The sequence below is a fragment of the Podarcis erhardii genome (genome assembly GCF_964252035.2).
Source record: "Podarcis erhardii genome assembly, chromosome: 16".
Taxonomy (NCBI): Eukaryota; Metazoa; Chordata; class Lepidosauria; order Squamata; family Lacertidae; genus Podarcis; species Podarcis erhardii.
In genome coordinates this window covers 29,250,428-29,273,089 of record NC_138514.1, presented here as the reverse complement: position 1 = coordinate 29,273,089, position 22,662 = coordinate 29,250,428, and the positions used below count along the sequence as shown (strand labels likewise).

The window sequence follows — 22,662 nt, the reverse complement described above, 5'->3', positions numbered from 1 at the left end:
AAGCGAGGGGGTAAAGATAATTCAAGATTTCATTTAGGATCTTCAACTGGTGGGTTGTGCTCTGGTCACCACAACGGCCATTTTATTGGCTCGATACAAATTTACATACTGCTCTTGATTGTTTTTAGTACACTGCTTTGGGATTTTCATGACAAAGTAAAATGTTTAAATGATCAATACAGATGGTTAAAAGCAGTTTTTTTAAACACACACACACACACACACACACACACCAACCATGCAGAACTAATTAAAAACAAGAATAAGCTAAATCACATTATTGCCACCATCTTTACCACGTTCATTTGTTATCATATAGCAGGGGTAAGGAACCAATACTGGTAGTGGAATTTTAAAGGAAAGCACATTAAAGTTTACATTATTTGCACCCTTCCTTGCCGCCAGCCAGTGTGGCAGAGAGGTTAGAGCAGCCTTTCTCAACCTGTGGGTCCCCAGATGTTGTTGAATTACATCTCCCATCACCCCTAGCTAGCAAGGCCAGAGCTCAGGGATGATGGGAGTTGTAGTCCAACAACATCTGAGGACCCACAGGTTGAGAACCACTGGGTTAGAGTGTCAGACAAGGAACTGGGAGACGCCAGGGTTCAAATTCCTGTTTAGCCACAAATGGTGCGACTTTGGGGCAGTCACCACCTCTCTGCCTAACCTACCTCACAGGGTTGTTGTGAGGATTAAATGAGGAGGGCTGGAACCATGGCCTCATTGGAGGAAAGGTGGGGTGTGAATGAAATAAACAAAAGTATGCAGACAATTTGGGAAAACAATGGTCTGTATCCAACTACGTTTTCCTCAGAACAGATCCATGGGAATGAATGGGTTTAAGTTAGTAATGTTCATTAACCTCAGTGGGTGTACTTCAGAGCCGTCCCATCCATGATGGAGGGGGAGGCAGCCGCCTCAGGTGGTAGAAAAGGAAGAGGTGGCCCACCCCTGCAAGTGCCCAGACTTCCCACCTCCCCATTGCCGCAGCAGCACCCCACTGTTGGGTGGTTTATGATTTTAAATATTTCACCTCCTGAAATATTATATATTTAACTCTATTGTATACAGTGGTACCTCGGGATGCGAACAGGATCCGTTCCAGAGCCCTGTTCGCATCCCAAAGCGAATGTAACCTGTGTCTGCGCGGGTCACGTTTCAGCGCTTCTGCGCGTGACGTCATTCTGACGGTCTGTGCATGTGCACGCTGCGAAACCCGGAAGTAACGCGCTCCGTTACTTCCGGGTCGCCGCGGAGCGCAACCCGAATTTGCCTAACCCGAAGTGTATTCATCCCGAGGTATGACGGTATTTAGTATTCTTGCACTCCACCTGGAATCGTTTCCATGACGATAGGTATATAAATATTTTAAAATAAAGGAGAAACAGCAATTTTGGGGAAAGAAGAACCTCTCACAAAGCTTGCTTTTGAGTCACGCAGAGTGAAGCCCACCTCTCGGCTCTCTGCAGTCCCCCTGCTCACGAGCCTCTCAAAACAATCACGTACCTTTTGATGACGAAGTGGATGTTGTGCCTCTCTTCCAATATCCGCTTGAGTTTGGGGACTCCGTATGTGCAGGGCCGTTTGAATGGGATTTTGTCAGGGATGCCGATAATTTCTACCGCTTCTGGGTCGCAAGCGATTTTCCGGTACGGGACAGGGACCATGTGATCGAGCCCCAAAGCTTCAGCTGAAAGTGACAGAACATTTAACCTTTAAAGGGTAAGAACAGACAGGACACTCTTAACAGCAGACACTGTTAAACTGGGTCCGCTACTGGCATGAACCCAGTTTTGCACCCCAGTTTTCCCTGCAGGGAAAGTTTTTTGAAAGTTAAATGCTGCTTTGCCCTTTCAGTAAGCCCTGGCCATGTTTCAAACATGTCGCATTGGCATAATAACAGAGAAAGTTGGAATATAATGTTCTGTGCTCAGAAACTAAGGTGCCCAACAGGATGCCACGAGTTCAATAAATACTCTGAAGTGCTTTACAAATTATTGTCATCATCCATTAATTTATGGCCATCCTTTTCGATTCAATGGCAGCCAATATGGTAAAGTGGCAAAGCACATTCTCAGTGAAAATATTGGAAGTAGAAGATTGCTCAGCGGGCTCCTGAAGGCAACGCAATGCCCATGGCCAGCTTCTTGGGGACCACAGTACTAACTGCATAAATCCAAACTCATAAAGGCAGCAATTTATATAGTATCCGTTCAAAGATGGGCAGGGTCCTAGCAGGACACTGACATAAGGCAGCCTTCCCAAACTTGGTGCCCTCTGTCAGTGTTTCTCAAACTTGGTTCCCCAACTGTTGTTGGGACTACATCACCCATCATCCCTGCCCGCTGGTCCTGCTAGCTAGGGATGATGGAAGTTGGAGTCCAACAGCAGCTGGAGCCCCAAGTTTGAGAAGCACCAGTCACCCATTGGGAACTCTCACCAGTCTCAGCCAACTTACCCAATGGCAAGGGATGATGGGAGTTGTAGTTCAAAGGGTACCTAGAAGGCACCAGGCCGAAAAAATGTATGTATTTAATTTATTCCGTAAAATTTATATACCAGTTGGTGGTGTTTTTTATTTTTTAAAAAAAAACACTTCAAATATAGGAGACGGCTTTCTGTGGCTGTTGCCCCATTGGTTTTGACTCCATGAAGGCCTTCCACTGAGGAGGCCAGAAGACCCCATTCAGGCCAAATGCACATTTACTGACTTGATACAAACGAGTTAAAAAAAACACACCCAGAAACATTTGCATTAATTAGAAGCTGTGGGCCTGGAAAATGCCATGCCAAGAAAGCAATTAAGTAAAGGGACACATAGCATATGGTGCCTGATGCTGCGTCAGAGAATAAGAAAAAGAAAAGGGGGGAAAACACCAGAAAGTCAGGGAAAAAAGTCCAGAAAATCTCTCCATAATGATATGCGTGCCATAAGCACCGCAGATGAAAAACAGGCACTTCACATCCACTCACCATATCTGCTGTTGAACAGAATTTGCACACATTCCCTCAGGGTGTTGATATCCTCGGTTTCTTTTATAAAACTGTCCCATTTATCTAGCAAAAACAAAACAAGAAGTTTCCATATGGCATCTCCGGCACAGAGGCTCCCCATCCCTCTCACTCCGCCCTCGGGAACAAGGTTTGTGGTTCCTCCCCACTCTGAGAGAAAGCCTGAGCTTGAGGGGAAGTGGGAGGCTCCAATTGCGCCAGCTGCATCGGGTTCAAATCCTGGGTGCTGGACAGTTCCCTTAGGCAAACCCTGCAGCTGGCAAATGGAAACGGTGACTGTAAACCACCCAACGTTAACACCAAGAGGAGCAACCGGCTGCTGGATCAGGGCAAAGGCCTATCTAGCCCAGCAGCCTGATCCCCAACCAGACACCTCTTCTGGGAAGCGCATAACCAGAGCATGGACTCAACTACGCTCTCCCCAGCAACTGGCTTCCAACCTCCATTCATTTATTTACTTAAGACCATTTCTATTACGGCCTTATCTGTAAAGAAATCTCCCTCAGCAGCATGCAGAAAACCAAACGAACAACCGATGTTATAAAAATACACGACAAACCCAGTCATTTTTATTTATTGTATATTATTGCTTAACATCCCGCCTTCCCTCCCAGAAGCTCAAGGTGGCATACGTGGTTCTTCTCCATTTTTCTCCTCACAACAACCCTGTGAGGTAGGTTAGGCGGAGAGATTGTGACTGGCCCCAAATCACCCAGTGAATCCCATGGTTGAGTGGGTCACAAATTCTGTGCAAGTAAGCCACAGGCTGTATAAGTACATATCTAATTGCCTTTATTCCTTAATGATGGATGCTACGTACAACTTGCAGCTGAACATCATAGAATCACAGAACTGTAGAGTTAAAAGGGGCCCCGAGAGTCATCTACAATGTAGGAATCCTCCGTAATGTAGGAATCTTTCGTCCAAGGTAAGGCTCAAACCCATAACCCTGAGATTAAGAGTCTTAAAGGTAAAGGTAAAGGGACTCCTGACCATTAGGTCCAGTCGTGGCCGACTCTGGGGTTGCGGCGCTCATCTCACTTTATTGGCCGAGGGAGCCGGCGTACAGCTTCCGGGTCATGTGGCCAGCATGACTAAGCCGCTTCTGGTGAACCAGAGCAGCGCACGGAAACGCCGTTTACCTTCCCTCCAGAGCGGTACCTATTTATCTACTTGCACTTTGACATGCTTTTGAACTGCTAGGTTGGCAGGAGCAGGGACTGAGCAACGGGAGCTCACCCCATCACGGGGATTCGAACCGCTGACCTTCTGATCGGCAAGTCCTAGGCTCTGTGGTTTAACCCACAGCACCACCCATGTCCCTGATTAAGAGTCTTATGCTCTACCAACTGAGCTAGGTCGGGAAGGCCTAGTTATATGTTTTAGGACTTGGGAACTGCTCTTTGCTGGCTGATGGAAGATGTGGCGGCAATTCACCACAATGGGCTCATACAGGGAGCAATTACTGCAGCTCCCTTCTGATGCACAGGAATATTCTGAAGTCAGGTGGCTGGTGTTCACACATCCCCACTCATAAACAAACTGTGACTAACTCTGTAAGTACTAAAAATATTCTAAGAAAATTTTCATGTTAATAGCGGCATCCAAAATTCACATGGCGATAAACCGATGGGTCAAGTAAATGTGGGCTCACGGGCTGATGTGACAAAAAGGTTGGAAACCATTAGTTAAGACAACACTCAGAACAGAGGGACTGCCACGTTCTGACTCAGGATAAAGCAGTCTCTAATGGTTGGGAGGGAATTTGCTGAGGAAGGACCACGTGAGCCCCAGGCTCGCTCATGCGCCGCTAAACTATGGTTTGGCGCTGCATGCAAAGCGGTCGATGCTCTCAATTCGTTCCTACGAAAGACCCCTGCCAAACATCCAAAATGAATATTTCATATCAGAAGGATTATCCCAGCGCCTAGGTAATTATTGACACATCTACTTCAAACATTGAGTTCATGACCAGACTTAGAAGAGTGGAAGAAATAAACAATGTATGCGAGTCTAAAAATGGGAGAGTTTGTTATGCTTGGTAAAAAATAAAAATAAAAAAGGTAGCGCCGTCAGCCGTTGCTTTTTAGTCCTCTTCACATCAACACTGACGCAGAGATGAAGGTGCGAAACATGACATGGACACCCTATCATTTGCATATCTGGCTGCGGTGCATGAACTGTGGCGCCGTTGCGCTGCCCTTCCAGTTGCAGTAGTGCTGCCACTCAGCGGGACTGGGGCAGGGCGCAATGCAGGGAAAGAACCAGGGTGCCAGTGGCATTACAAGCATGTGTGGGTCTGCAGTTGCTGCTGCTCTGCCCCGTCTTGAGCCTGGCAAGCGGCAGCACTGCCAAGGCTGCGAGTGTGGTGCTCCCTGGGACGGTGGGGTTGGGTGAGGTATAAAGTGGGAGTGGGTTGTCGGGGGGGGGGCGATTTGGCAGGGAGCAGAGTGGTCCAGGTTGGCAAGCAACATGAGCAGAGGTGGCAGCCCCTCCTAAGAAACAAAATTCCAAGAACAATAAACTTAATAATGCCCCAGGCCTGAAATCTGCCATTCTGTTTGTTCTGGAATAGGTTTAGCTTCTGCCAATAATCTGGGCCTGCCCAAACGCCGTACCTTTGTCGCTCTATGGTTCCTAAGCAAGGGGGCCCCCTGTGATTTAAAACCCATACGCCAACACTCCTAAACCCCTTCTCCATTTCGCAAGCGTACCTGATTTGTCGTGTACTATGGAAAACAGAATGCGTTTGGAGGAGTGGACGTTCTGGATGAGTGGACCGCCGGGGAGAGCAGATTTCTGTCCTGGACATGGGAAAGAACGAAAGCAAAAATGAATGAATGAATGAATGAATGAATGAATGAATGAATGAATGAATAAGAAAGATGAGATTTTATTTAGGGGGGGGGAGGGAAATCCAAAATGGCAAGGACAAATGGAAAGGTGTTGGGCGCAAACAAGACTGGACTCCATCCCTCCTAAACTGATATGCAAGTTTCAACTAAGGCTTTTCCAGCTCAGAGTCAGGCCTGTGTGCCAGCATGCAGCGTCCTCTGGCAGCTGCCAGGGAATCTGTGCCCCCCCTTCTTTAACAAGTATTGGGTGGCTCGACCTGGAAGGCAGTATTTCACATCCAATTTGAACGGAGCCATGGGATCCTTGCCTATTAGCAACCACCGTCATATGGGGAGATATCAGCGTTTGCACAAGGGGTTGTGTGACACCGCCCCCCCCCCCAAAGCATGGGAATCTGCCTTCCTGCTGCTGGAAGGAGAAACTGGAGCTTATTCCAGACCACTTCCCCATTTCAGCTTCCCATTTGGAAAGGGCCACAGCTCAGCGGCAGGTGGCCCCAGGTTCAGTCCCTGACAGCAACCCCAGGCAGGGGTCTCCCTGTCTGAAACCCTGGAGAGCTGCTTCCAGTCAGTGTAGACAATGTTGAGCTAAATGGACCCACAGTCTGGCTCAGCATATGGCAGCTTCCTATGTTGCAATAGGTAAAGGTAAAGGGACCCCTGACCATTAGGTCCAGTCGTGACTGACTCTGGGGTTGCGGCGCTCATCTCGCTTTATTGGCCAAGAGAGCTGGCGTAAAGCTTCTGGGTCATGTGGCCAGAATGACTAAGCTGCTTCTGGCGAACCAGAGCAGCACACGGAAATGCCGTTTACCTTCCCGCCAGAGCGGTACCTATTCATCTACTTGCACTTTGATGTGCTTTCGAACTGCTAGGTTGGCAGGAGCAGGGACCGAGCAGTGGGAGCTCACCCCATCGTGGGGATTCTAACCGCCGACCTTCTGATCGGCAAGTCCTAGGCTCTGTGGTTTAACCCACAGCGCCACCCGCATCCCTCCTATGTTGCAATACTTGGCTGCAAACCCTGAAGTGAGCTTTCCTGGGTTCTCTGAACGGAGCTCAATCTAGAATCATAGAACTGTAGAGTTGGAAGGGATCACAAGCATCCTTCAGTCCAACCCTGTGCAATGCAGGAACCTTTCGCCCAACATGAGGCTCACACCTCATGCAATTAAGAGTCCCATGATCTACCAACTCAGCTGTGGCTCCTGTGCCTTTTGCAGGCATTGTGGGGGACACAGCTGCAGTTGCGATGCTACAGAAGCCACCAGGACAGAATTCCTGGTCCCCCACCCAGTTTTAGTCCCGATCCAAGGCATTTCAGGGCCTCTCCGTAGGCTTTCAACCAGCCACGCCTTGGAGAGCAAACATTAAGGCCATTACCACAGCAGTCACCGAACTCCTGTGGCGAGGGCACCTTCGCTTCTCCTGACAGCCGGGGCCTCAGCATCTCGCTGGCTGTGCTCATCCCGTGCCGTCCGGAAGGACCCTCCTGCTTTATCTCCATGGCGATCTGCGCAGGGAGCGACACCCCGTACAGGAAGCTGTTCGTAGTGACCGCAGGAAGAGCCTCTGAGTTGGCCGGCTTAGCGTGCACGTGGTTCAGCCCTGGCTCTCGATTCCCCTTTGACATTTGGACGGGGCCGCTCGCCTCGACAGGAGGGTTGGGGTCCCAGGCGGAGTCCTCAGGAGGTCTGAGAAAAGGAGAGGAAACTGCAGCTAAATTGAAATTGAAATACTTTATTGTCACTTGTACAACTTGTGTACAGTGAGATTACACGAGCACCCCCCCCCACTCATCTCTCTTATTCCCAATTCCCCGCATTCCCAGGTCCTAGTCCGACACTCTAACCACTATACCACACTGGCTTCCTAGAGTACAGTTGTACCTTGGATCTCAAACGCCTTGGCTCCCAAAAAAATTTGCGCCTGAACAACGCTCCTGAAGCCAATTGGAAGCTGCACCTTGGTTTTCAAACTGTTTCAGGAGTCGAACAGACTCCCAGAACGGAATAAGTTCAAGAACCAAGGTACGACTGTACTTCTGTTCCATAAATTAAGTAGGTAAATAAATATGGGGAAAGCAAAATGTCACATCGAGAAGGATCTGAAATATTGAAGCTTGCATTTGTTTTATTCTGCATTGTTTTATTGGATGTTTTAATGTCTTGTAAACCACTTTGAGATTTAATTCCCTTTAAAGTATAAAGCGGTATAGAAATGAAATAAATAATAATAGAAGAAGAAGAAGAAGAAGAAGAAGAAGAGGAGGAGTTTGGATTTGATATCCCGCCTTTCACTCCCTTTAAGGAGTCTCAAAGCGGCTAACATTCTCCTTTCCCTTCCTCCCCCACAACAAACACTCTGTGAGGTGAGTGGGGCTGAGAGACTTCAAAGAATTGTGACTGGCCCAAGGTCACCCAGCAGCTGCATGTGGAGGAGCGGAGACACGAACCCGGTTCCCCAGATTACGTGACTACCGCTCTTAACCACTACACCACACTGGCTCTTTTTGCCATTGCAAAAAAAAGGCATCTAGACATTCCATGGTGCCAGCCATAACCTAGGTTTAAGGTGGCTTTTGGTGATTAGCTTATATTTCTGAGTTTCTAACACTGACTACCTGCATGCAATTCTTGCTCACTTATGCCTACCAGGCTAGTGCTTAAATGCAAGGTTGCGACAAACCACAGTTTAGTGTGGCCTCCAAACACAGCCATGGGAGGACAGCCCATTTTATCCTTACGCAAAGTGTCTGCGGATCGGCTCTTGAGGCCTGAAAGTATTAGCTGAGCACGAGGGGGGACCCCCTTACCTTTTGAGCCTGAAGCACATGCTGTGGCTGTGCTCCAAGATGGCCATCAGCGATTTCGCATCGTACTCGGCGGGCCTCCTGAAGGTGAGCCCGTCGGGCAGCCCAGCAACCATCAGAGAGCCAGGCTCTTTCAAGAACTTCTCGTAGGGGAGTTGCACCACACTGCTCTTCCCTAAGGCCTCGCCTGGGGCAAAGAGGAAGAATCACAAACACAGATCAAAACAGAGTTCAGATTTTAGCTGGGCCACGAGGTCCTCCTGAGACTCATCTCTTTGCCACACCGTTACCAAGAAATGCAAACACTGTTTTGTTGGAGAATTGCATTGTGGAATATGGAAAAGTTTTGGCGTTGTTGGATTACAGCACCTTTCAGTTCCTCTGGAGTAAGCTGACCACCAGCTTGCCTTGACCTTTCCTGCTTCGCAGCCCTCGCCTTTGGCCCCCCTGGTGACCCACCAGATCACCCTGCCAAGCCCCACCACACCCAGCCCCTCCTCCCCTGCCCTGACACGCTAGTAGAGAAGATACCCATAGACAACATGACCTAGACACCCTACAGCAGAAGGCAGCAGCGACTGAGCCCAAACCGAACTGTATCCCAAGCTCTTTCTTACTGTAAAGCACGTCAAAGACTTCTTCCACCATCTTCCTGAGAAGGTAAACATCCGATCCCTGATCCGGGGAGATCCGGGGAATGGTCCGGCCAAAGTCCTTGGGCTTCTTCTGGCCAGCCAGATCCTGCTCTTTCCTCTGTTGGACTCCTGCCAACAGGAAGAGGGAGAGGTGGGAGTTCAGGAATCGGGCACTAGGACTCACCACCGCATCTCAGAACAAATGTGGTCCCCGCCTAAGGCCCTGCTCCTTCTTCCGAAGCCCCGCCCCTCAAGGACTCTGCTCCATAACCCTAACCTGGAGACATCAGGGATTGAACTGTTGGCATCCAAGGCAGATGCTCTCAAGCGTTGCCCAGGTCAACCACAGGCCAGGGAAGCAGGGAGGCATGGAATGCAATTAGCTTTTTATTAACAGAAAATGACAACACAGTAGGGTCCTTCAGTTGGTCTGAGATGTTGCTGAAACTGACCACTAGCCCCACACTTCCCCCTCTAGCCTCTCTCTCTGAGTCCCTCCCAAGCACATAAAGGCTGTGTCAAGGGAGAGGGCTCCTCCTCTGGTCTGTCTGGCCCATTGTTCAGCAAGATCTGAGATCTAAATTGTCGTCTTCTGTGTCGTCCCTGGGAGGCTCTTGGGCGGGGGGCTCCCACCACCAGAGCTGTCAATGTTTCCCATTTTTTAAGGGCAATTTCCTTATTCTGAATAGGATTCCTCGCAAGAAAAGGGAAAAGTTGACAGCTATGCCCACCACACTTCCTCATCCAGCGAGCCCCTGACCCAGTCCCTTCCCTAAGGAAAGGGCAGAGAAATATGGACAAAAAGCAAAGGGGAAGATTAGGCAGAGATCTTTAAAGGAAATATTTTCTTAAATTTTATTTCTTAAACCCGTGGTTTAAGAATCAAACTGCCCCTCAAATTCCAGGCTCTTTGCTCCATTTCTGGCCGTGTGAAACACATACCAGGAGCGAAGCAAAAGGCCACAGTCTTTGCTAATGCTGAAAGCTCAGAAATGGATTAGACTCCGGGCGAAATTAGCAGCTGGTGCAGACTCGGCACATAATCCAAGCCAGCGTTGACCTTGACAGCCTAGCAAGGCTAATATTTGCCGGAGAATGAACTGTTCTTGAGCAGTCCCACTGAGGGGATTAAGCATAAACTCTCTGCCAGCATGGAGCATGCAGGCCCCCGCCTGGTTTTCCTAGCACATCAGAAACCTCGGGATTATAACTAAGCAAACATGTGTTTTTTGTTTACAAGGCTTTAAGCCACTTTGTCCCGCAGAAAAAGCCCAACTCGGAAGCGCTTGCCTGCCTGCCTGCCCTCTGAGCACCCTGCAAATCAAACCCACACAGAGCTCAGTCAGTAAAGCGTGAGGCTCTTAATCTCAGGGTTGTGGGTTTGAGCCTCATTTTGGGCAAAAGATTCCTGCATTGCAGGGGGTTGGACTAGATGACCCTCAGGGTCCCTTCTAACTTTTACAATGCCAGGATTCTGTAATTCCATTACAACTGAGTGGTGGCTCAGTCATACACAGCGGAAGCTGGCCCACTGGGGTAAATCATAGCACTGCCCCACGAAGGGGGATTGGATCCGCGAATATATATATACACACACAAAGTAAAATTCACAAAAATCTCAAAGCCATCATCTTTCTTGTCTTTCGTTCTTGTTTCTTGTAACTAGCCTTTATTGGCATAAGTTAAAACAGTAAAATCATAAAATCATACAAAGTCATCCCAATACATTGGTAATCCAAACACATACCACATATAAAAGACTAGATAACCACCATTGAATAAGTCAGGCAACTTTGGATTTAGCTTTAAAGATCTCAGTTAAGTACCCCGAAACAATCTTGGTAGTTTCGGGAGTATCATCCCTCAACAAATATTGGATTACAGACACTTTGCAAATCAATATTTTGCGCTGTAAGGGAGTCAACTAGGAGATCTGTGCAATGGGTGTCAAGAAGAGGGCAATCCAGAATTACGTGATGTGTTGTATCTGGTGTTTTCTTATTACAGGAACAGATTCTGTTCTGGAAGGGGATTTTTTTGAAACCTTCCAAACAATACAGATGAGTGGGGGGGGGGGACTGCATTTAAGACGAGCTAGCATAAAAGCTCTTTCATTCTCCAGGATATTCCTAGACCTACCTGGAGATGCTGAGAATTGCAACCTGCCTGAAAAGCTGATGTTCTAACACACTCAGTTTCCACTGACAGGCTTCTTGGGGGAGTTGGGCCAGCCACTGTGAGAACAGGGTGATGGACTAGATGGTCCACTGGCCGGATGCAGCAGGGACCCTTTGTACGTTTATATGCCATAGGAGGAACAAACGTGTCCTGAAAGCTTCACATCTGCCTGCCCCTCTTCTACAACAACAACAACAATTTATTATTTATACCCCGCCCATCTGGCTGGGTTTCCCCAGCCACTCTGGGTGGCTCCCAACCAAATATTAAAAACACAATACAGCATTAAACATTAAAAACTTCCCTAAATGGCTGCCTTCAGATGTCTTTTAAAAGTAAGATAGTTGCTTATTGCCTTGACATCTGGTGGGAGGGCGTTCCACAGGGCGGGCACCACCACTGAGAAGGCCCTCTGCCTGGTTCCCTGTAACCTCACTTCTCACAGGGAGGGAACCACCAGAAGGCCCTCAGAGCTGGACATCAGTGTCTGGGCTGAACGATGGGGGTGGAGATGCTCCTTCAGGTATACTGGGTCGAGGCCGTTTAGGACTTTAAAAGTCAGCACCAACACTTTGAATTGTGCTCGGAAATATACTGGGAGCCAATGGAGGTCTTTCAGGACCGGTGTTGTATGGTCTCGGCGGCCACTCCCAGTCACCAGTCGAGCTGCCGCATTCTGGATTAGTTGTAGTTTCCGGGTCACCTTCAAAGGTAGCCCCACGTAAAGCGCATTGCAGTAGTCCAAGCTGGAGATAACCAGAGCATGCACCACTCTGGTGAGACAATCTGCGGGCAGGTAGGGTCTCAGCCTGTGTACCAGATGGAGCTAGTAGACAGCTGCCCTGGACACAGAATTAACCTGCACCTCCATGGACAGCTGTGAGTCCAAAATGACTCCCAGGCTGCGCACCTGGTCCTTTGGGGGCACAGTTACCCCATTCAGGACCAGGGAGTCCTCTACACCAGCCTGCTCCCTGTCCCTCAAGAACAGTACTTCTGTCTTGTCAGGATTCAACCTCAATCCTCAATTCTACAAGATTGGGGCAGGCCCAAGACTGAGGAAATACTGCTCTGCAACCATCCTATCCAGTTCCACCCAAGCTTAAGGTATGCAGGCAGCAGGATCTGACCTCGCCCCATCCTTGCCAGATGCAGGACAACCCAATACTTACTGCAGAACTTCTTGAAATCCGCTTGGACCTCCTTCCTCGTGTTCATAAAGATCCTCCCTTTTTCCGTCCCGACAACAAAGGTGTTTTCATCGTGGACCGCGATGCAGGCAACCTCAGCGTTGAGTTTAGAAAGTGCTGAACACTGGGAAAGAAAGAGAAGAGAGAACCAGGGTGGTTTGAACTTAATCATGATTTAGTCTACATGTTTTTGTTTTGTCTTTCTGACACAAGGGGACCTCTGAGGCGGCTTAGCAATGTGAGTGTAATAAAACAGCATGTGAGAATATTTTAAGAGACTGCCATACCAGTCTTCTGGACTTCTGCAAAAGCATTCTACGCAGGAGATTTACTGGTTGCAGGTATGACCTAACACCAATTCTGGCCCGAGTGCAGCTGCCAATTAGTTTCTGGAAGTAATGCTGCAGCACGATTGCTGACGGGAGCAAGGTCCTGTCAGCATATAACTCTGCTGCATAGAGACCTACACTGTTTCCCAATTTGCTAACAAGTCAAGTTCAAAGTGTTACTATCAGTATGCAAAATGCCGAGCAACTTGGAACCAGTTTGCCTGCAAGATCACCTTACCCAATACAGACTCACTTGACTGCTTCGATCTGCAGAACCGGCACTGTTACAAATGCCCCATAATACCCATTCTGCATTTGCAAGAACTCAATCTTTTAGTGTGGCACCACCTACACTATGGAACTCCCTGCCGCTTGAAGGCAGGTGCCTTCACTGTACTCTTTTCGGCGCCCACGAAAAGTATTTTCTCCTAGGCAAGCCTGCCCAGATATGTAGACTGTTGATGGACCATTGATGCATGCTTCAATGTTTTTAGTCTATTGCTGGCTTTTATTTTTTGAATGTTTTCAACTGTTGTTAATCGTTTTCATCAATAATTTCATTGTTTTATCTTATTTGTAAACCACTTTGAGTTTGTCTGGGGTTTTTTTTTTTTTACAACCAAATGGCGTATAAATTTTAAGCATGTACACACACACAATTTTTTTATGTGCATTACGAAGCACAACGGAAGAGGTCTCTACCCCATGTGACTTACAAACCTACGAATCCATCGCAGAATTCTCACGCAGCTACAGTTTCAGGGGGTGAGAACAGCGTATGGGGAATCCATTTCAGCTTAATCGGTTTCAAGCATGTGTAGTCTAAATGTGTCCCCCTGAACAGGGCTTTTATTTAAAGAGCTTCTCTTTTTATTTATAGCATTTTGAAAATATGTGTGTGCGAATACACACACACACACACACACACACACACACACACAAACTGTTCCCTGTCTGATCTCTTTCGTAGTTAAAATAAGATCACTTTTGATGCAGAGATGTAGCCAGGCACACACATCTTGTATAAGGAAAAAAATAAACTTATGTAAGATTCATCATGGGATTCATTTTTTTTTAAGCCATCAAAAAGCAGAGAGGGGGAGAAGACTTACTTCTTCTTTTTTTGCAGAAATTCATGCAAATTATTTTCTTTTGTCAGAGATAAAAGCCATCGCTGTCTTGTTGTGGAAAACCTCACACAGGAGTTTGCAACACACAAGGGACGATCAAACAGCAGATTCCAGCATAAAGGTTAATAGAAACCTCAATATGTGTTCTTAAAGATTCTGACTTCAAAACCCTTCTGGCTGTGGATGCGAGGAAGCGATCTTCACTTCAGAGCCCAAATCCCTGAAGCTGTTTGTCCGTCATATAAGCCTAAGGCAACAGGAGTGCAATGTCCACTTTCTGACATGTTCCCAAGCACAGCTCATAGTCTTATTTCCTGTCCTTAGAAAACATTCCAGGACTGATTCTTCCCCCTCAGTCACATCACAGCAGCTCAGCAAATAGTGAGCAAGAGGAAATGGGCATTATTTTTTTTTTTAAATAGTCATGAAAAAGAAAAAATAAACAATTTCACAACTCTTAAACTATCTTATACATAAGTATATGTTAAAGGTAAAGGTAAAGGGACCCCTGACCATTAGGTCCAGTCGTGACCGACTCTGGGGTTGTGACGCTCATCTCGCTCTATAGACCGAGGGAGCCTGTGTACAGCTTCTGGGTCATGTGGCCAGCATGACTAAGACGCTTCTGGCGAACCAGAGCAGCGCACAGAAACACTGTTTACCTCCCCGCCAGAGTGGTACCTATTTATCTACTTGCATTTTGACGTGCTTTCGAACTGCTAGGTTGGCAGGAGCAACGACCGAGCAACGGGAGCTCACCCCGTCGCGGGGATTCAAACCGCCGACGTTCTGATCGGCAAGTCCTAGGCTCTGTGGTTTAACCCACAGCGCCACCTGCGTCCTAAGTATATGTTAACCAAACTTAAAAATGAAAATATACAGAAAAAGTGAAATAATAAAAAAGAAATGAACATAAGGGTACACTTATGTGACTTCCCTCTACCTCAATTCAACTTACTTTATGTATTAGAATCTTATTATCATTGCGCAACAAAATGGACATTTTTTGTGTCATAATAACTTAATACGAGCCTGTTGGGTCAGGACAATGGCCCATCTAGTCCAGCAACCTCTTCTCACTGCGGTCAACCAGATGCCTGAGGGAAACCCAAAAGCAGGATTCGAACACATGAGCCCTCTCCCCGCCTGCGGTTTCCATCAACTGGTATTCAGAAGCATCGCTGCCTCTGTCCACCGAATAATAATAATAATAATTTATTATTTATATCCCGCCCATCTGGCTGAGTTTCCCTAGCCACTCTGGGCGGCTTCCAATGAAGTGTTAAAAACAATACAGTGGTACCTCAGGTTAAGTACTTAATTCGTTCCGGAGGTCCGTACTTAACCTGAAACTGTTCTTAACTTGAAGCACCACTTTAGCTAATGGGGCCTCCTGCTGCTGCCGTGCCGCCGGAGCACGATTTCTGTTCTCATCCTGAAGAAAAGTTCTTAACCCGAGGTACTATTTCTGAGTTAGCGGAGTCCGTAACCTGAAGTGTCTGTAACCTGAAGCATCTGTAACCCAAGGTACCACTGTACAGCATTAAATATTAAAAACTTCCCTAAACAGGGCTGCCTTCAGATGTCTTTTAAAAATAAGATAGCTGCTTATTTCTTTCACATCTGAAGGGAGGGCGTTCCACAGGGCGGGTGCCACTACCGAGAAGGCCCTCTGCCTGGTTCCCTGTAACCACAGCCAAAAAGCCTCTGGCTGCCTCCTCCAACAATTTATTTGACACCAACTCAGGTGCTTTAAAAGAAGAACAATCACCAGTCTAACTATGGGCTAGTGTGAAGAAGTATTTTTAAAAATCTATCCTGCATGTTTCAACATGTCGCTGAGTTCTAGCACCTCGTCACTTTGTGGCAGGCATCCCCAAACTCAGCTCTCCAGATGTTTTGGTACTACAATGCCCATCATCCCTGACCACTGGTCCTGTTAGCTAGGGATGATGGGAGTTGTAGTTCCAAAACATTTGAGGGTGCCTGCTCTGTGGGGTCAGTGACCATCACAAAAGGAGCAGAGCAGCGATGCCTCAGGAAGCAAGATACCAGAGGGGACTTCCGTAAGTCTTGTCTTGAGCGCGCGCGCGCACACACACACACACACACAGACACACACACACACACAACTTCCCACCACATTAAAGTTTGCATATCATGTGTGGTTTGGCCCTCACCAAGATCTCTGCTAGCCCCTTTACAAGGAATCCACACTTTAATGTTTTTTAACGTCGTACGGTTTGGTGCAGAGAAGAGGCAGAGGAAGAAGCTTACCATAGAATCTAAGGCAGATACTAAGCTGGTGATGACTTCATCTTTTTGAGAGAAGACTAAGTGCCACTGGTCAGACCTGGAGTTGTTTGGAAGCCCCTCAGACAGCTTCCCCAGCAGTGCCATAGCCACCTGGAAACCAACAAGAACGAGATCTCCGTTATTATTATTTATTTATATGCCCGCCCCTCAATAAAATTTGTAAAATACTCCATCCCATATTTTAAAAATACAGCAATTACAGCAAGAAAATCAATTTGAAGAAGAAGAAAAACAAGATAAAACTCTTCTTTCAATGGAAACAGAATAAAGATGCATGGCAATTCAGCTCAAAACTACACTAGAGCATCAGGTTTCTTTAAAAATCACAAGCCTAGAACTTGTTTTAAAACACAGGCTTGTTCAAATGTCTGGTCCAATAAAATTGTCTTTGTGTGGTACTGAAAGGATCATAAGGAACGTTCCGGGTGAGCCTCTCTGGGGCAGCTATTCCATAACAATGGAGACACCAGCAATAAGACCCTCTCCGTCACTTGGTGGGAGCACTCAGAGCAGGGCATCTAAATATGGCCTCGAGGTCATCTAAGACACAATCGTTTAGCTCCTAAGCTGTTTAAGGCTCTATAGGTGAAAACCAGCATTTTACGCTGAGCCCGGAAACCAACTGGGAGCTGGTTACAAGCGCTGCAGTTATAGGAGTGAAAGGCCAAGTCCCTGCTAATGGTTTTGTGGCTGTGTTTTGAACCAAACTGCAGTTTCCAGATCGTTTTTAAATGCAGCCCCATGTACAACATTCCCTGGTTGTGGAATGCCCTGCCGAGAAGCTACCTAAAGACATGGGTGTACAGTGGTGCCCCGCAAGACGAACGCCTCGCAAGACGGAAAACCCGCTAGACGAAAGGGTTTTCCGTTTTGGAGGCGCTTCGCAAGACGAATTTCCCTATGGGCTTGCTTCGCAAGACGACAGCCCATAGGGAAATCTCCGGGACAGTGGGGAAGCGCAGCTCGTCTTCCCCGCTGTCCTCGGACCTCCTCCGAAGCCTGGCGGCGGGGCGGGGACACCTCCTCCCGCCGCCGGGCTTCGGAAGGATGCCCCGATGCCGAGCGGCGAGGCAGGAAAGTCTCCCTCCGCCGCCCGGCATCGAAACGATGTCCCGATGCCGGGCGGCAGGGCGGGAAAGTCTCCCTCCGCCGCCCGGCATCGAAACGATGTCCTGATGCCGGGCGGCAGGGCGGGAAAGTCTCCCCCCGCCGCCCGGCATCGGAAGGATGCCCCGATGCTGAGCGGCAGGGCGGGAAAGTCTCCCTCCGCCGCCCGGCATCGAAACGATGCCCCGATGCCGGGCGGCAGGGCGGGAAAGTCTCCCTCCGCCGCCCGGCATCGAAACGATGCCCCGATGCCGGGCGGCAGGGCGGGAAAGTCTCCCCCCGCCGCCCGGCATCGGAAGGATGTCCCGATGCCGGGCGGCAGGGCGGGAAAGTCTCCCCCCGCCGCCCGGCATCGGAAGGATGTCCCGATGCCGGGCGGCAGGGCGGGAAAGTCTCCCCCCGCCGCCCGGCATCGGAAGGATGCCCCGATGCCGGGCGGCAGGGCGGGAAAGTCTCCCCCCGCCGCCCGGCATCGGAAGGATGCCCCGATGCCGGGCGGCAGGGCGGGAAAGTCTCCCCCCGCCGCCCGGCATCGGAAGGATGCCCCGATGCCGGGCGGCAGGGCGGGAAAGTCTCCCCCCGCCGCCCGGCATTGGAAGGATGCCCCGATGCCGAGCGGCGGGGCCGCGAAGCCTTGGCGCGCTGGCAACTCTCCGCAAGGAGCGCTCCCGCTGCTTGCGGAGAGGTCCGCCTGTCCTGGACCTCTTCTGAAGGCAGGCGGGGGGCAAAAGTCTTTGTCCCCCCTGCTTGCCTTCCCAGGGGCTTTTAAATCGCCCCGGACAGCGGAGAAGTCCTCCACTGTCCCGGGCGATTTTAAAATGCCACCCGCCAGAAGAGGTCGGGGGAAGGCGGTTTCCATAGGAACGCATTAATTGATTTTCAATGCATTCCTATGGAAAACCGTGCATCGCAAGACGAAAAACTCGCAAGACGAAGAGACTTGCGGAACGAATTAATTTCGTCTTGCGAGGCACCACTGTAGAAGAGACTGCACCTTCTCACATTTGATGGGGAACTTTCCTGCACCTTCTCACAGAATGTTCCTACGTAAGGGCTGCCAGTCCAGGAGCAGCGCTAGAAATCCCCCATGTGCCACGTGCATTTTGCAACTGGCACAGCTCCAACTGCGACCCCATGGAGATCTCTGGATGCTATGTTTGGGACGAGCATCTCTGTCTAGCTGGCCCCTCCAGCATTTTTCAGCAGGCAACCAGGCGAGTTTATTTAATGCCTTTACAGTGGTACCTCGGGTTAAGTACTTAATTTGTTCCGGAGGTCTGTACTTAACCTGAAACTGTTCTTAACCTGAAGCACCACTTTAGCTAATGGGGCCTCATGCTGCTGCCGCGCCACCGGAGCATGATTTCTGTTCTTATCCTGAAGCAAAGTTCTTAACCTGAAGCACTATTTCTGGGTTAGCGGAGTCTGTAACCTGAAGCGTATGTAACCCGAGGTACCACTGTATCTTCCACCTTTTTCTCCAAGGAGTACACAGTTTACCCCCACACCTCCTCAGTTAATCCCTACAACAACCCTGTGAGGGAGGTTCAGAGGCTGACTGGCCCAAGATCACCCAGTGAGCTTCAGGACTGAGTGAGGATTTGAACCCTGCTCCCCCAGGTCCTAGTCTGACACTCTAACCACTATACCACATGGCTTCCTAGAGCACTTCTGCTATGGGGCAGCTCTATAAATCAAGTAGGTAACTAAATAAATACAGACGTACCTTGGAAGTCAAACAGAATCCGTTCCGGAAAGCCATTCGACTTCCAAAACGTTCAACTTCCAAGATGCGGCTTCCGATTGGCTGCAGGAGTGTCCTGCAGCCAATAGGAAGCCATGCCAGACATTCGGCTTCCGAAAATCATTCGAAAACCAGAACAATCACTTCTGGTTTCCAATCGTTCAGGAGTCGAAACGTTTGATTCTACAGGTGTTTGGTTTCTGAGGTTCCGCTGTATGGGGAAAGCAAAGTGTCACTTAGAGAAGGATCTGAAAAATTTCCCTTGAAGTTTGATTTTTTTTTATTCTGGGTTGTTTTATTGGATGTTTTAATGTGTCTTAAACCACGTGGATATCCCCCCCCCCTTGAAATATAAACCAGAGTATTATTTGTTTATTAATACATATATATATTTAATAATATTAATTTCATTGTTAAAAAAATGGTGCCTAAACATTCCAATATGGCAACTGTAACCTAGGCTTAAGGTGCCGTTTGGCGATTAGCTTATATATCTGAATTTTTAACATTGGTCAGGAGCATCCCAGATCCTGCAATTTCAGGGCTCAAACCTGAAACTTAGTGATGGCCCTGCTGATGTCATGGGGGTGGGCCCTGGTGATTCTTCCTTTGCACTCCCTCCCACCACTTATTCCTGGAGACGGAGGTTAATTGGGAGAAGGATTGGAGGGAGCTGAGGAAGGCAGGATCACTGCCCTAATCCACCTGGAGAGTCTATGCAATAATTTGCAGTTGCTTGCAACCTGTCCGCTTCGTCTTCATAATAAAAAATAAATACATTTAAGGCCACTCTTGCTCACCTGGTTATTCCTGCCCTCCTCCTGCCACCTGGGGAGGGCCAGGGAAACCTGGAAACTTGGGGGTCTGGCAACCCTTATCCTACACATTTGGATTTTGACAACTGTTATGTGCTTGGATTCTATTATTCCTCACCCCTCACTGTCTTCCTGCTTCACGTCCCAAACACCTGCCTCCTGCTGTAAACGATTTTTGCACAGTAACATTGGGTGTATTTTTGCTGTTTTTAAAACGAAACCCTGCCTCACTTCTTCATCTTCTTTCTACAAACAGGCTTCTGTAGTTTCCTTGGCCTGGCTCTCAGGGAGGCAGTGAGAAAAGAAGAAGACTGTGTCTCAGTTACACCGCTGCAGTCTGTGGGTGGAGGGCTGCTATGACAAAACGCTCCGTCTCGAGGTGAGGGAGGGATTCCTCCAACACAGAGAAAAGCAGAAGAATGGGGTGGGGAACGGAGGGGAGGAATGACTAGAATAGAATAGGGGTGGATGGGTCAGTCTATTTCTGGACCGTATCAGTTTTCTATGTGTTCATTCATAAGTCTACTCCATCTGTTTCCCTATCCACTTGTGATTTCTTTTTCTGAAAAAGATGCATCTTAAAAATACGTACAGAGCCGTCTTTCCCATAGGGCTTAGTGGTGCGTTGCGCCAGGGCGTCGGTCTCTCAGGGGCGCCCCAGCAAGTGGGGGAGCTGCGCGGCTTTGCCGGAGGCCTCCCCTTTTCCTGCACCCCTGTCAGCTGCACCCCACCAAGCATAAGGCTGGCAGGCGTGCAGCTTCCCCCCCAAGCCTCTGCGGGGATCGCTCTCCCGCAGCGGCATGGGAGAGAGATGCCCCCCCCCCATGGCTGGCAGTGTGCAGCTACAGCCACCCCAACACTATCCGTGGTAATTTGGGGGCTCTGGGCCGATATTTGCACCCTGGCACTGCATCTGTTAAAGGCGGCCCTGAATATGTATTTCTGAACGCATTTTATCATTAAGAAATATTTTTGGCGTGCCAAAAACTGAAATTCAACCGTTTTTAAAACCTCAGGAGAGCTGCATCCCAATCTAAAAAAAATTGTTTACCACTACTCATATTGGTTAAAAAAAAATGAAACAAAAACAAAATCAGAGCGGTTTACAGCGACCATACATACAATAAAAACCATGCAAAAATTCAAATTTAAAAATTAGTGCAAATGAGGTTGGTTTTGCTTTACAAAATCTTTCAAGCATCCCTGGGCGAAGATGCAGGACTCCACAAATGATATCAACGTGATGTCACAGTCGAAAAACTTTTCATCCCCCTGCCTCCACCTCCTTGGGCTACTAAGCTCCATCAACAGCTGTGAAATTTATTTATTTATTTATTTGTTGTGTTTATACCCCAGACACAGTTCTGCCCCCACCCCCATTTTATCCCCCCAACAGCCCTGTAAGGTACGCTAGGGTAAGAGAATGTGACTGGCCCAAGGTCACCCAGTGAGCTTCATGGCTGAGCGGGGATTTGAACTCTGGTCCTCCAAGGGACACGGGTGGCGCTGTGGGTTAAGCCACAGAGCCTCGGACTTGCTGATCAGAAGGTCGACGGTTCGAATCCCCGCGACAGGGAGAGCTCCAGTTGCTCAGCCCCTGCCCCTGCCAACCTAGCAGTTCAAAAACACGTCAAAGTACAAGTAGCTCCGGTGGGAAGGTAAACGGCGTTTCCGTGCGCTGCTCTGGTTCGCCAGAAGCGGCTTAGTCATGCTGGCCACATGACCCGGAAGCTGTACGCCGGCTCCCTCAGCCAATAAAGCGAGATGAGCGCTGCAACCCCAGAGTCAATTACGATTGGACCTAATGGTCAGGGGTCCCTTTAGCTTTACCTCCGAAGTCCTAGTCTGACACTCTGACCACTGCACCACACTGGCTCTCATTTTGCAACAACTCTTTCCCCCCGCCATGGATGTGTGTTCCCCGTCACAGTGCTACAATTCCCAGAGCGGTCTAACAACCAACCGCTCTTCACAGAGGGACCTCCAGGAACTGTAGCTCTGTGAGGGGAACAGGGGTCCCCTAACGACTCTCAGCACCCATAACAAACTACAGCTCCCAGAATCCTTTGGGGGAAGCCATGAGGGCTTAAAATTGTGTCCTATGTGAATGTGGTCCTTGTGATAGCAAACTCCACTGCTAAAAGGGAGTGGCGATGAAGATGGCCATCATTCACAGTTGCGGGGGTGGGCAGGGGAACAGAGACAGAAAACCTCTAATGGAGGAGAGGAGGAGGAATTGTTGAGTCTGGGAGCGCCTGTCTGGAGAATAAGAATGAAGCCAGCTCGGTTTAACTCAATTTGCTAAGCAGACAAAAAGATTCCTCAAGGCTCTGTGAGGGTCTGGGATCAAACTCCTTCTCCCCACCGTGCAAGGATGGATGTAAAACACGACTGGCAGAGGAAAGAAATGAGGAAGGAGATGGGGGGCGTTTTAAATGGGTTGGCCAATGCCTTAAAAAATATATCATAATTAAATATTTTCTTCTAATGAGCAAGCTTGGATGCAGATATTGACTCTGAGCACTCACAAGGAACATAC

The 22,662-nt window shown here is 48.6% G+C and overlaps 1 protein-coding gene across 5 annotated transcripts in view; it reads right to left on the bottom strand.

The window, feature by feature from the left end:
• Positions 1-22,662, bottom strand: part of GTF2IRD1 (GTF2I repeat domain containing 1) — a 91,956-nt gene that overhangs the window by 28,602 nt on the left and 40,692 nt on the right. For 4 of the 5 annotated variants that reach the window (XM_081843493.1, XM_081843494.1, XM_081843492.1 and 1 more), the window contains 8 exons: positions 16,419-16,547; positions 12,665-12,806; positions 9,297-9,443; positions 8,683-8,866; positions 7,251-7,561; positions 5,727-5,816; positions 2,974-3,057; positions 1,507-1,690 (listed from right to left, as the gene is read on the bottom strand). In XM_081843493.1, coding sequence (XP_081699619.1) covers positions 1,507-1,690; positions 2,974-3,057; positions 5,727-5,816; positions 7,251-7,561; positions 8,683-8,866; positions 9,297-9,443; positions 12,665-12,806; positions 16,419-16,541 — 1,265 coding nt within the window. In that variant the 5' untranslated portion in view covers positions 16,542-16,547. Of the gene's footprint in view, positions 1-1,506; positions 1,691-2,973; positions 3,058-5,726; positions 5,817-7,250; positions 7,562-8,682; positions 8,867-9,296; positions 9,444-12,664; positions 12,807-16,418; positions 16,548-20,108; positions 20,211-22,662 lie in introns of those variants that run through there. The other variant, XM_081843490.1, reaches the window with a different exon arrangement.